This window comes from Peromyscus maniculatus, chromosome 12 (genome assembly GCF_049852395.1).
Source record: "Peromyscus maniculatus bairdii isolate BWxNUB_F1_BW_parent chromosome 12, HU_Pman_BW_mat_3.1, whole genome shotgun sequence".
Taxonomy (NCBI): Eukaryota; Metazoa; Chordata; class Mammalia; order Rodentia; family Cricetidae; genus Peromyscus; species Peromyscus maniculatus.
This window is the reverse complement of record NC_134863.1, coordinates 56688395-56703166: the sequence shown is the minus strand read 5'-3', so window position 1 is coordinate 56703166 and position 14772 is coordinate 56688395. Positions and strand designations below refer to the sequence as shown.

General features: G+C 36.1%; 1 protein-coding gene across 4 annotated transcripts in view; it reads left to right on the top strand.

The window, feature by feature from the left end:
- Cadm2 (cell adhesion molecule 2) overlaps positions 1-14772 on the top strand; it is a 984450-nt gene that overhangs the window by 751728 nt on the left and 217950 nt on the right. For all 4 annotated transcript variants that reach the window (XM_006991069.4, XM_006991070.4, XM_016009325.3 and 1 more), the window contains one exon: positions 742-891. In XM_006991069.4, coding sequence (XP_006991131.1) covers positions 742-891 — 150 coding nt within the window. The remainder of the gene's footprint in view (positions 1-741; positions 892-14772) is intronic.

The window sequence follows — 14772 nt, the reverse complement described above, 5'->3', positions numbered from 1 at the left end:
ATTACACACATGTGTGGTGTGTATAGTTGTTGGAAAAAATATCTTGCTATTGTTATTCAGTCTGGCCTCAAACTCCTGGAATGCAGGGGTTCCTTCAACTTCCTGAATATTGAAGACTACAGGTTCATGCCACAACACCAGGCTTTCAAAATATTTCAGTGAATATTCTATAGGATGGATATTCTTTATAAAATAATAGTCAGATTGTTTTGTGTTTCAGAAAATAGCTCTATAAAGATTCCCAGTAAAGTGGGATTCATTTTTCATTTTCTTTATCATAAATTCACTCTAAAGTTAGAGTTTTTATATATTATGTGCTTTGTTCTACATTTTAAAAAGTTACCAGGGAAGTGTTATATGTGTTTCCTATCCTCCTGCAGAGAGCTTAATTCATGCAACATCATGCCCTGCCTTACCTTCAGCAATGACTCCATCTAACCCCACATAATCAATCCTAGGCCTAGGGAAATTAAAGATTATTGTGTTACTATTGCAATATGTTTTCATGTGTGCCTAGGAAGGATACATATTCTGAGAAATAGAAGCAAATACAAAGGAGCTTTAATGATACATTGGTAGGGTTGTCTTACTGATTTTAAATGGCTTTTCTACCTTTTGTAATACATAATTCTGTTAGTTTAAATTTTATTTTGAGTAAAACCTCATGTCCAACGTAGATCTTGGGAAGTTAATCATTTTATAACTTTCATTTAATCAACATTCTCTTCAATCTCCTTTTAGGCAGCCAAGGGCAGTTCCCACTAACTCAGAATGTAACGGTTGTTGAAGGCGGAACTGCAATTTTGACCTGCAGAGTTGATCAAAATGATAACACCTCCCTCCAGTGGTCAAATCCGGCTCAACAGACGCTGTACTTCGATGACAAGAAAGGTGAATACATTTTCTCAGAAATGTTTTAAACATGTTTTGAAATACCCTAATTATAATGAATTTATTTTCCTAAGATGATTCAAATTATTCCTTTTGATTACTAAACTGCTGCTGCTTGTACTTAAACATGATAAATATTAAATACTTTAGTCTGCAAGTCATAAACACCAGAGATAACCCATGTCAACTTTCTAATAAAATAAACAGCTTCAATTCTATTGGAAAACGCTTTTGCTGCCTGCTCCTCGTAGTCATCTTACCACTGTACCCATTCATTTGGGGAGCTCTCTTGTTTATTGAGTGAATTTTTTCTCATACTGGGTAATATACCGTTATTTTTATGATCCTAATTTTACATGTTTAAAGGATGCTTTCATTTGAGGAAGTTTCATTTTGTAAACTTTTTTCACATCAATTGGAACAGCAAAAAAAAAATTATAGAAATAATTTATCTATTAAGGATAAATGTAAGTTGGTTTAAAAAATTGAAATCCATTGGGAAGCTGTATTTATGTGTGCCTAAAAGGAAGGTAGATTTGGACTCAATTAATTAAGGCTTCTAATAAGATAAAAACATAGAGTATGGGTTAAATGTTTTAGTGGTGAAGAAATCCACACTCTACAACTCAAGCAGGCATCTAATAATAGATGTCTAATTGTTAATGCCTCACCCACTATTGTGACAGTAAATGAAATAGTGAACTCTAATATTCTTGTGAAATGTTTTAGATAACAATAGGACAACCTAAAATCAGCTTAAATTTTAACTATTAAAGTTTTGACCAAACAAACTATAATGAAGATGCCTAGACCATTTGAAAAATGTATTTCCTATTTTTTATATATTGGTGGCCTTTTTTCCTCTTTGATATTATCAACTGAAAATGAATTATTTAGGTTTTTAAATGTATAATGAAGCTCTGGTTAAATTTATAGTTAATTAAGCTCAAAGACATTGAAGGTCTCTTTGGACAACTTTGCTTAGAGACCTGACAGTTGAGAGTCTCTGACCTCATACACAGGTGGTAGGGTAGGTGACAAATGAAAGTACAGAACATGGTGGATAGGAGAGGACATGTGCTTGGAAAACCATGAATATGGACCAGAGATTATGTTGGTTGGGATTCTTTGAAAAGAGGCTGGAAAGATGATTCAGAATGTGTCCTGCTCTTCAAAAGAGCCCAATCGGAGAATCTCCAGAGAAAGAGAAATAATAGGGTCGATGAATGAATATTTTGAATTTTGTTTTGAGAAACCAGCTCATTCAGTTGTGGAGGAAGACAGGCTTAAAATATTTATGGGCTGGATAGGGAGCTACAGACCCAAGGGATGGTTCCCCTCATGGTCCATGCCTAAAAGTAGAACTGCCTCCCCAACAGGGATCTGTCCTCAGAATTTCTCTCAAGGCCTTCAACAGACTGAGTGAGGCCCAGTCACAACAGTATTGTACTTTAGTAAAAAGTCTAAAAGTTGCAATACTGGCAAAATTTAGACAATAGCTTTATAGCAACATATAACCTGGTGTTTCACCAAATATTTGAGGACAATAATAATTTCCTCTTACCTGTGAGGCATGCATTTCAGGACAACCAATGAATGGGCCTAGCTGTGAATAGTGATGAATCCTGCATACACTATTCCCTTGCCAATCACAGTTTTTCTTTCTGAAGTTTGGGTTATAGGAACTCTTTATACAGTATATTGTTATGCAATCATACTTTACATTTCATTTGTGTACATATTAGAACAAATGTAAAATATATTAATTGAGCAGTATTTCTTTATTCTAGTCTTGCATTGAAATAAACAATATGGCTTAGTAGTACATTTTCTAAATTTATATGATGTAGTATATGTTTACGTTTGCCTCAGTGCGTGTGTGTGTGTGTGTGTGTGTGTGTGTGTGTGTGTGTGTGTGTGTGCGCGCGCGCGCGTGCGCACGCGCGCATGTTCTAACATCTTTCAATTCCACAGGACAGCTTCAAGTGTCTTGCTCAGGAGTGCTATCATCTTATTTGAGACAGAGCTTCTCAGTTCTTAGAACACACAGAGCAGATTCGTCTGGCTAGCTAGTGAGCAGGCAGCATATACTTGTCTCTGCCTCTAGCACCAGAATTAGAAGAAGGGTACACATCGGGTTTTTTAGGTGGTTTATAGGTATCAAACTGAAATCACCATGATAGCAAGGGAAGCAAGTACTTTCTCAACTTAGCCAACTCCCAAACAGCAATTCTTTGAAAGTATAAAAGACTACCAAAGGGAAATTTGTCAGAATCAATAACCATGGATAATATAATGTTCAATCACTCTACTGCTGTTCTTTCATCACGTTGTATAGTAACATGTTCTACTTTTAAATGGATCCTATACTTCTTCAGGAGATCTTTGAGAATATGCTTACAGTTGACACCTACCATTGAGAGGTCACATCCTCAGGCACAAAGACAAAAATCTATATTAACTGCCCTTGCCTCCCTCTCCGTGGTTCTATAAGTTATCCTTTACAGAGCATCTAAAACTGGAATTGATTCTGAGCATTTCAAGCTAATGCATTTTTTTTCCTGTCGTAAATAGAGCAACTTGTAATACAATAGCTGCCGAGTGTTGCAAGTAGGCAACTCTTCCTCTGCAGGTTAATTATAGAGGGAGGACAGCTCAGAGTATATTTGTGATGTCTACCTATGTATCCCTGCACCTTTGAAATTTTCTAAAATACCTAATGGATCTTCTCATGTTAGTTATTGAGGTGTTCACTTGTTCCACTGCTCCTTTTCCTGATCTGAGCTTACAATTACATTGCAAAACTCCAGCCCTCGACTTCCCCCTCCCCATCACACTGCTCTCGTTGTAAAATACATTTCTGGCTATTCTGTCAATTCATTTACCAACTGTGATACTAGAATGGAAAGAAGTTAATGGGGAAACTTTTTTAAGAATGCCAGTCAAACATGGTTATTCCCTCACCTGGCAGTGATTCAGTTCTTTTATGATATCTTAACTGAATGGAAATCACATCAAAGCAATGGTCCTCAAATATGAGAACTTGAAAATGATGGCATTTTTCGAAGGTTTTGAGTTGCAGTTTTCCTCACCCTCTTTGTACTGCATTTGTCCATCTGGTCTTCTCATTCCTGAGACTTATTTTGAATCAACAAGTACGCAAACTTGTGTCCAAGCTCAGTGAAGAAGACAACACATTTTAGACACCTATAAATGCTTCTTTTCTGTGCCCTATATTATCTAGCCCCTTTAAGTTGATTGCTGCTGCTCAAAGCTCTAGCATATCCCTGTTTTAAATGTCCTATCTTAATACTGCTCTTATTTCTGTATCAGATTGTGTCGTCAGTGGTTCGTCTACAACAAAAATCGTCTAGCATGTATTTCAAGTTTAATTGTTGAAATTCATCATAGAGTATCCAAATGCTTTAATGCTGGAATTGATTGTGAAAACCAGCTGGGACCCTTTGGGCTAACCAAGTCTGTATTCACAAGAGTTCTTCATCTATAAACTGGAATTTCGGTGCTGTGACAGGTTACAGAAAACATAAAAAGAAAGAGAGAGCAAGGGAAGGGTACAGTTGGAAAGGGAAGGAAAGACAATGGGGGAGGGGGGAAGGGATGCAATGGAAGGAAATGGAAGAGTGGGGAAGGGAAGAGAGAAATAGAGAGGATCAGTAGGAGGAAGGAGGGATTAATTATTCAACCAAATAGGCCAAGCATTACTGCTGCTGTGACTTCTGAGGGTGTTCTGAGTACTCAGACAAGCTACTTAGAAAAGTGAATTCTTAAGTGTCCTCAACTGGTATGAATGAATTACTCAGGGTGGTGGCCCATTCTCCTCATAATATGAGAAAGCTTGCTGACTTAGAATTGTGAGCTCTGATAAAGCATATCTGATATTGGGCAGATGACAGCCAGCAAAAAGAATTGAGCTGGAATCTGTCAAATGTGAGGATCCAGGAACATTTTTATGGGGGCATATGTGGTGATTGAAGCTATTGGTTGACATGAAACTTACTTAGCAACATTTCTTATCAAAGTTAAATGAAAATTATGATCTTTCCTACATTTGGGCATGTTTATTGTGATAAGTAATTTCCACAGCTATTAATGGAAACAAGATATCCAAAAGCTAAGGAAAGTTGTTCCTGAACCTACAGCTAAGGGGAGCAGTGAAGGGATTTAAATCTTGACATTTTGCCTTGGTGCTAACAAGGATGTACTAGACTCAAGGACCCAGAGGAAAGAAAAAACAAACAAACAAAAACAACAACAACAAACTCCAGGTCTCGTTCCCCATCTGTTTCTGTTTGATTGTTTGAAGTCAAGTCTTATATATCCTGGGTTGATCTGCAAAGCCCAGGAAGGCTGAGAATGACCTTGAACTCCTGGCCATCCTGTCTCCACCTTCCTGGTACTGCAACTGCAAATAGACAATATTCTGTCCCATATGCTGTTATTGATTTTTTTGTCACCTACTTCTCCCTTAAACAGCAGATATTCCTTTCACACTGTTGAAAATACACATAAAGAAAGGCAAAAGGAGACATTGTGACAGTGTTCCTACAGAGAACAATTATGTGATAAGGGAAATGTCTTATGCATGGGATGAAAAATTCAGTAGCAGTAGCCACATGACCATATCTGTACTTACATTCTTTTAAAATAAATAGATACTTAAAACTACACTGCTTAACCACACTAGTCACACACCAAATGCTATACAGCTGATAGTTATTCTTCGGAAACATAGTTCTGGAAGTAGATTTGTTCTTTGCCTGATATAATGATCTAGTTATCTAATTATAGACACAGGTAGTATAATATAAAACTGACAAGAAAGAATCACATGTCTGTCACAATACAGACCTCAAATGTTAAACAAATAAAAATTTGCTGTTGAAATCATGGGTTTAGAGTCTAATATGACTTTTGACCCCACTACTGAAACCATTGAAGGCTAATAGAAGGTGATGATTGACAACTCTCCAAAGGTGATTGGTGGATTTATTGCATTGGGAGTGCATTTTTGATAGGTTCCTACTTGCTTTGTGCATACCGGAAGACAAGAAGTCATTAACCTTTGAAGTAGAAATTTTATTATAATCCAAGTCCTTTATAAACATCTTATGGAGAAGTCATTTTCGTTTCATACTTAAGAACTTAAAAAATAAAAAGAAAAAAAAAAAACAAGAACCATGAAATGTAGAGAAAGCTTTGGCACCTGTTTCTCAGGCAGTATTCACTTGTTAGGACCCTCCTCTTCCAATTTACACAGACCTCATCTCCACTGTCCTAAATGGTTGGTAAGCAGGTGGGATTGCTTGTATATGTAAAGATAGAGCAAAACAGGTAGCAAAGATCATTTTAACTCCATGGAACTGTTCTTTGATATTTGACAAGAGAAATGAAAACAATCAAATAGATCATAGTATCCATTCCTCTTCAGGTGAAAAATTAAAAAAAAAAAAATAGCAAAAGCAGCTGATCACTTAATTCTCAGAAAAGAACACTCCAATCCTTTCCATTGACAAATACTTTAGCAAACATCTCTAGGAGTATAGTGTGCATATTCCGCAGCTGCAATTCTGTGTGCTTAGACTTGTCTTCATGTAAAAATGTAAAATATATTACTCTGGTATTTTACTTTACCAGACTTTTGATGAGGAGATGGCTTTGCTTGTTCTGCAAGCATAAAGACTGGAGTCCAGATCCCCAGCAGGCTTGTAAAATGCCAGGTGGATGTGGGATTCCTGTAATCCCAGTATTTTGGGGTGAGCATACACAGGGGATCCCTGCAGAAAGCTACCAAATCATCAACTCAGCTTTCTGCAGAGGACACTGACTCAGTAAATAAAGTACAGTGATGTAAGAAGACGCTAAAAGCACCCTCTTTCCTTCACATTCATGCATAGACAAGTAGTCCTCACATATGAGTAAGCATGTGTGCACCTGGGCATGCACACTTGATACATACACACTTGCAAAAACATGGCCCAATATTTTCCTCAGTTTCCTAAAGGAGTGAAAATAAAAATCTCCCCAAAGAAAAGCCCCAAGTCACTTGTGTTAATTAACCAGTTATTCTGCTGATGATTTTGCATTGATGTTGAGAACAATGGAAAAGGAAAAATATGAATGAAGTTTCCCAAAACAAGAATGATAAAGAGAAGAAGAAGGTGAATTTTCAATGAAGGTAAACTTCTCAGGGCTCCATACCAATCAATGACACTTCCCAGTGTCTATCTGTGCACCTGGTATCAATCAAGTTGACAAGCTTGAAAAATACTAAAGATGAGTGGAGCAAAGCAGCTATCAAGCTAGACAGTGCCACATTTCCTTTTGCTTTCTTCAAAAATACCAGGAATTCTCCTTGTTCCCAGTAATATACAATTAATACTATTGTCTTGTATTTGAATAATACTTTACAGAAATGTTAAATAGCCTTCAACATATTTAACATTTCTTACCTCAACCATAGAATCATAAGGCCTTCCCATGTTTTCCATAAAAAGGCCCTTGAAGATTTGAAGACTGTGAATACTAAACTTATGTAGGTTACTGTGTGCAATGACAAACTTTTCATTTCTCTTGTCTAGTATATATGATATATTGTTGTGGAAATGACTTCTTTTTGTTGCCTTCATTTACTCTTTATCATTTTATTTTTCTGGAGGAAACAACAACCTATCCTAGAGCACTGCTCCAAAGATATCTTCTTTGTAGTTGGTCTCTTCAGTGAGCCTACCTCCCACCTCAACCCTACCACACCACAATATCTTCACACTAATTAGAAAGGCTTGTAGTGAATACACACATATTAACCAAAAGGAATCAGGTCTCCATTTGGAAACTAATGTTAAAATTGAGTAAAATATAATGTGCACACACACACACACACACACACACACACACACACACACACACACACTCAGGATCATCACCTAAGAGGAAGAAACACCAAGGTTTCTAACAACGTGGGAAATGATCCTACTTAGGGCCTAAAGAAGAAGCAAAAGTACTTCTGGCTAAGAACAACAGCCCAGTGGAAGAGTGAACTGTGTGGAAATATGCAAGTTGGATCTACCTCTGTTCAGACTCTGATCTCCTGTGAGTGTCTCTTCTGAGATGAACACAAATGGAAGCTTCCTGAATATATCAATCCCTCAAAACAAAGAGCAGGAAGGAGGATAAACAGAAAGTAATATGCCCAATATATAATGCATATAAATCCGGTAAGACATTAGAGCACCCTGTGCTCACAGCAGCTTTCAACTGCACTGCTTCTTTAGAGCGAGCAACAAGTTGCAGTGAAAAAAAAATACATTCTGAAAAATTAATTTGATGAATTACCATTCTCCAGAAAAGTGATGTAGATGTTAAGCTTCCATTTCTGTTTGAGATGAAGCCATTTGCATTAAACACACGGGAAATGTTTGGTTGCACCGTATGTAATTATTTCCTCTACTTGTTTATGATTATATGACTTGAGTCCAGCACTTTCAGAAAACGTATCAACATAATCTTGTGAATGCTAAGCTATAACAAAATCAACACTGGAAATTTGATATTACATGCATATAGCTGAATGCTTCCATTTGGGGACATTCCAGAATTCCTCAGACTTTCCCATATTTAACATTTTATAGCTACTAGTTTTTATTTATATTGAATTTTTTTTTTTTTTTTGGTTTTTCGAGACAGGGTTTCTCTGTGTAGCTTTGCACCTTTCCTGGAACTCACTTGGTAGCCCAGGCTGGCCTCGAACTCACAGAGATCCGCCTGGCTCTGCCTCCCGAGTGCTGGGATTAAAGGCGTGCGCCACCACCGCCCGGCTCTATATTGAAAAAATTTATAACATCTTTCAAAATGTTTTATTTGAAAATATATATTCTCTGTAAACAAACCAAATACTGGAGTCTTGATGTGGTTTTAATGAGAATGGCCGGATATGTCCACTTGAATGCTTGATCCCTAGTTGGTGGAACATTTTTGGGAAGGGTTTGGAGATGTCACCTTGTTGGAGGATGTATAGCCTTAAGTGCCGTGTGTGTGTGTGTGTGTGTGTGTGTGTGTGTGTGTGTGTGTATGTGTGTGTGTGTGTGTGTGTGTGTGTGTGTGTGTGTGTTTGCCCCTAAGTGCCAAGTTGTTATATGCCATTTATATGGGAATAGTGAAGTGGATAGTGGGTATAAAAATTATTTATTGTTTAGATAGGTAACTATAATTCTATTGATTGTATAATAAACTTCCTTATTGGAGATATACACTCACAAAGTGCCTCACAAAAATGTCCTTCCTGAGTCTAGGAAAATAATCTTGAAATATACAAAATTAAACATTGAATTTTGATTGGGATGATTTATTTGCCATTTCGCTTGTAAGCTAATCATAAACAATACTTCAAGTATAAAGAGAGAGAGTTACTGCAGAGTGACCTGTTTACATAGTGTCCTCTACTAGTGTTTCATTTGGGTAGAGCAGCCTATTGATCAAAGTCATTACAGACTGGGAACTTAAAAAAAATCTAATGTTTTGAAAAAGGTTTCACAATACAGTATTTATCTAATTCTCTGTATATAAATGGAATCTTAACAGTACTAGAAATACTTAACAAATTATGAATAAATTTTATTCTGTTTAAATTTGCATGATTTATACTTATGTAGCTTTTTTTAAGATAAAATATACGAAGGTTTTTAACTGTTAGTTTGTAGTGCTTTTACTAAGTCTGATTTTCTTTATGACCAAAATTTAAGGAGAATTGTATAATAGATAATAAGAATGAAAATATAAGATATAATTGGGTTTATCTAGCTATGATTCACTTATATTATGGATATGGTTCCAATTTTATCAATTTATATAGATTAAAATTTAAATGTACAGTAACAATAAAGACAATTTTCATTTCTGTTTTCAAAATTCCAAGAATAGATATGTATTTACCTGGTTGATACCATATGCTCTATGTTATGCTTTAAGCAGAAGTATGTGTTCATTGACCCAAACAATATATACAGCCTACATACTCTGTTATTCAATTGGTGTCCCATTAGCTAGTTCTGTTTCTAAAGTGTACACAAGATAACTTTTTCTTGATACAGTAGATTCTTTATGAAAGTAACATAAAGTGCACAATAAGTAAGAAGCATGTGTTTAAAATATTATTGCTTAAATAACCCTCTAAATTACTATAGCTCTTCTGAAACAATGAGTTTCTTGTTATGAACTAAATAAATGTTGGCTTAATAACACATAATAAATGCAAATATAAGAAATATAGCATACACACAGTTTCTGGTTATTGTTAAATAAATTTGTAAATTATGAAGCTGTAACTTTGCTTTGGTTAAACATTTGTGAATATGATGATCTGCTTTTCAATTTATTCATCTCATCTTTATTTAGAGATTTTTTAAATTCATAAATACCAAGTATTTTCTCTCCCATTGCTCCTACACAAATATTTTCTAATATTCACACAAAATAACAATTTAGAATTTCTCTGAATAAATATTTTAATTTTGATCATGAGGACTATAGATTAGTACATGCACTCTGCTTTTTACAATTTATTTCTGTTTTCCCAGGAGTTGATGTAGCATAATCCTTGGATATAGGAATACAATATTTATAGAGGTTTTAGAGTAAATTGTAGGAAGCAATACTATGTTAATCTCAAATGTTTGTGTTTGTAAGAACTAAGTCTCCTGATGTCATACCTATTTTTATTGTTGAGTGCTGTGTGAACTGAAATGGCACTTAGCCATTAGCAGGCAGATACTGATTGCTTTGAGTCTCCATATTCCTTATTTGTGAGTTTCAGAATGGTTGATGTTGGTTTAGAAAGAATGTTATCTAGGCATAAAGCATTGAACTTGAGCTTTTGAAGCCCCTGCAATTGTCTTTTATTATTATTATTACTCATGAAAAAACACACAGTAAGATTCAATGGACTTTTGTTGTTGTTGTTGTTTTTCTCAGCTTTCTGCTTGGCATTATTTTTCTTTGGTTGTTTCATTTTTGGATTTTCATTTGCTTTATGTATTTTGTTATTTTGGATTTTGTTTTGAGACATGGTCACACATAATGTAGCATGGACTCAAGATTGCTAAATAACCAAAAATGCCTTGAACTCCCATTCCATCCACTTCAATTTCTCAAATGCAGGCATTATGGCTCTGAAACACCACACTTGCTAAATGGACTAATGGTGTGACTGTCTGTGAGCCAAGATGGGGAGAATTCTGAAATGGCTTCTGTCTAATAATGTTGGCAGGAAAATTTAGCTACTCTGCCCACATCAGAGTGTTCAAGAAGTAGCAAAGGCAGTGAATGATCCAAGATGGGGGTTTGCAAATGGGGCTTTGACAGCCATTGAAGAATTGTGGCTTCTTGAAGACACAAAACTGTTGGAAGGTGTAAGACAAGAAGTGAGGCAATTCTTTAAATATTTCCACAGTACAGTTCTGACTGCCACAGAGAGAATGAGCTTTGAAGAAATAAGAAAGATCAGAGACAAGTAGTCTCCTCTCTCTCTCTCTCTCTCTCTCTCTCTCTCTCTCTCTCTCTCTCTCTCTCTCTCTCTCTCACACACACACACACACACACACACACACACACACACACACACACACACCAATACTGGTAACAGACAAAGTTGATTCAGATACAATAAGGAAGTTGATGAGAACTACTGAATTCCTTGTTTTGGTGAAGGTAGATTGAATCTACATCAAACTAGAGCAGATTTCACTATCTAATGTAAAAAATGAGATGTTAAGGAATGGAGGAGGGGATCTGTATGAATTTATAGCTTTTGGCTTAAATACCTGAAAAAAAGATATCAGGAAAGGAGATGTGTGCTTAAAAAAAGATGGCAGTTGTGACTGTTGGACACAAAGTTTCATTTTATTTTTGTTACATCTGAATGTATTAAACATACAAGGAGAGTTATATAATAAAAACTGATTATAAGAATCTAGAGAGTGATATAATTAATGATATTAAGCATAAACAAGTAAGATCTGGGTTAATGGCATTGGAAAATGTCCTAGGTAGTTCATATTGTCAACTTCACAGTATCAAGAGTCACTGGAGAAAAGGAAGAGTTTTTGCCTGAAATATTGCTCCAATAAGATTAGTTATGACCATGTCTGGGGAGAATTGCTTTGACTATTGATTGATGTGGGAAGATCCAGCCTACTCCATGTAGTGCTGTTCCTGGGCTGATCTTCCTGGAATGTGTAAGAAAGTTGGCTGAGAATAATGCAGAATGAGTGAGTCAGTCAGCAGCAATCCTCTCTGGTTCCTGCTCCAGGATCCTGCCTTCAGGGTTCTGCCTTGAGTTCCTTCCCTAACTTCCCTCAATAATGAATTGTGATCTGAAAGTGTAAGATGAAATCAACGTTTCTCCCTGAACTGCTTTTGGTCACATTCTTAATCACAATAACTAAAAGAAAGGTGAATTACAAGGAACCTTGAGAAGAGCAATTTGCTTAATGACCTCTAAGACAACATATTATGGAAGTAGCCAAAAAAAGCATGGAATCATGAATTTATTAATGTTTTTATTTCTTTTTCCTTGTTATTCAGAACAACTCTCCATATTTGGTGGTATTTGGCTTGGAGAGTATTTAGGAAAAGCAGTGATAGACAGGATGAGAGCTAACACTGTTCACGCTATGACAAGACCCAGAAATGTTTAACTATTCCTATTTTTCCTTTGATTGTTACATATCTTAGCAAGCACATAATAACAATAACAAATCAGTGCAGCTGAAGTTCTCTGCATATATCATGCTTCCTCATATGTTTGTAGAATAAGTTCTTTTTTAATATTCATTTCTGTTTCCTACCTCCCACTCCCAAACCCTTTATAACCAGACAGGAAGTCTTTAAATTCTTTGCAATGAAAAGAAGTAATATGGACTGAGATTGGAGGTTTACACATGGAGCATGCTGCTAGAAAAATGGCATCATCCACAGGCCATTGGGGTAGTAGTAAGAAGAAGAACAATCTTTGTAGCATGAATCTTAGAGTCTTATTAATAAAAACAAACCTGAGGCCAATTATTGGGGTAAATGCTGGAAGATCAGAGAGACAGAACAGGCCATAGCTATCTCACCTCGCCAGTTCCTCAGCTGGTCATGTTTCCTCAGACTGGATGCCTCTGAGTCCTCATCCAGAATGAATCTCAGCTGAACTGCTGCTAGAAGCCTGAAAGCTTAACCAGCCAAAATGCTTCTAGTTCCTGGTCTTCACGCCTTATGTGTCTTTCCTTTCTACCATCACTCCCTGGGATTAAAGGCTCATATTCTGGGATTAAAGGTGTATGTCACATGCCTGGCTGTTTCCAATGTAGCCTTGAACTCACAGAGATCCTCCTGCCTCTGCGCCCCAAGTGCTGGGATTAAAGGCGTGAGTGCCACCATTTTCTTTTTTTTTTTTTTCTTTTTTTTTTTTTTTTGGTTTTTTCGAGACAGGGTTTCTCTGTATAGCTTTGCGCCTTTCCTGGAGCTCACTTGGTAGCCCAGGCTGGCCTCGAACTCACAGAGATCCGCCTGGCTCTGCCTCCCGATTGCTGGGATTAAAGGCGTGCGCCACCACGCCCGGCTTGCCACCATTTTCTAACCTAAGTATCTAGTGGCTTTTTGTTCTCTCAACCCAGATAAGTTTATTAGGGTACACAATATTTTGGAGAACACAATCCCACCACAAATCTTCTTCCTACCATGGTGGGCATGAGTAGATGGATGCCTTTAAGCTGACCTCTAAGTTACTATGGGTCTTAGCTAATAGGTTAATGCTAATTTATTTGCTAATATGTTACCCCAAGTACCTCCTTGTCACTGAGAAACACAAGAACAGTCATAGATATAGCAAAGAAGCCATATCCTAATTATCCTTAGCTTAACCCAACTTCTGAGCAGGAAGCAGAAAAGAGCAAAGCAGTTTATTCTCTCATGCAGGAGTAATGTACATAGTTTATACACCAAATGTTTTTAATCAAGGACTGTTTTTACCTTCTTGTCCTTATCTGAACTGAGGCTAAGCTACAAATCAGTGTTAATGACCATGACACAGGCAACTCATTCATGAAACTCTTCTAAAATTCTCTGAGTCATTGGCAGTCATAGATTGTTCAGTGAAATACAAAATACATCTATAAACTATAACTTAGATAAATTATTAGATAACCAAATAAAGACATGATAAAATAAGTCACAACATTTCATTATTAGTTTCTACATTCTTGCATGTGAAAAAGCAAGGCTACACACTGAGAAAATATAGGGAACTATTAAGCTTACAGTAGTTTTTTTTGTAATTACAAATAAACAAGTTTATGGGGGTGTAATTATTCATATTTCAGTGGTTTAAATTTTCATGTGACATAAATGTTTCTTTCTTTTCTGTTAATTTATCTAAGCTCTTTGGATTGACTACAGCATTTGTAACACAGTAAAAGGTTTTAGTTGAACGATTCCTATGTCTTATATTAATAACAGTTATAGTAGAAAAATGATTCTCAGACAAGTGCATCCACAGAAATAGAAGAGATTTTGAAGCAATTTCAGCAAGCTTAAGTTTCTCATTTTAAACTTTTATACAAAATGCAGCAAATTTTGCTACAATTTCAAAATTCATCTTCAATCTGGTGTTAGTAGTCATTCCAGTATTTATCCTATAAACTGGTGAGGAAATGCAGTTTTGGATGAAAGGAACCAATTCAAGATTCATAGAGTTCTTCACGTATATCTTTTATAAGGAAATATAAAATTCGAAGTATCCTGTCAGTGTAGTAAGAAGATCCAGGATAATATTTTGCAAATGGGTAATAAGATAATCACCAACATCAGTGATAAATGCACTTA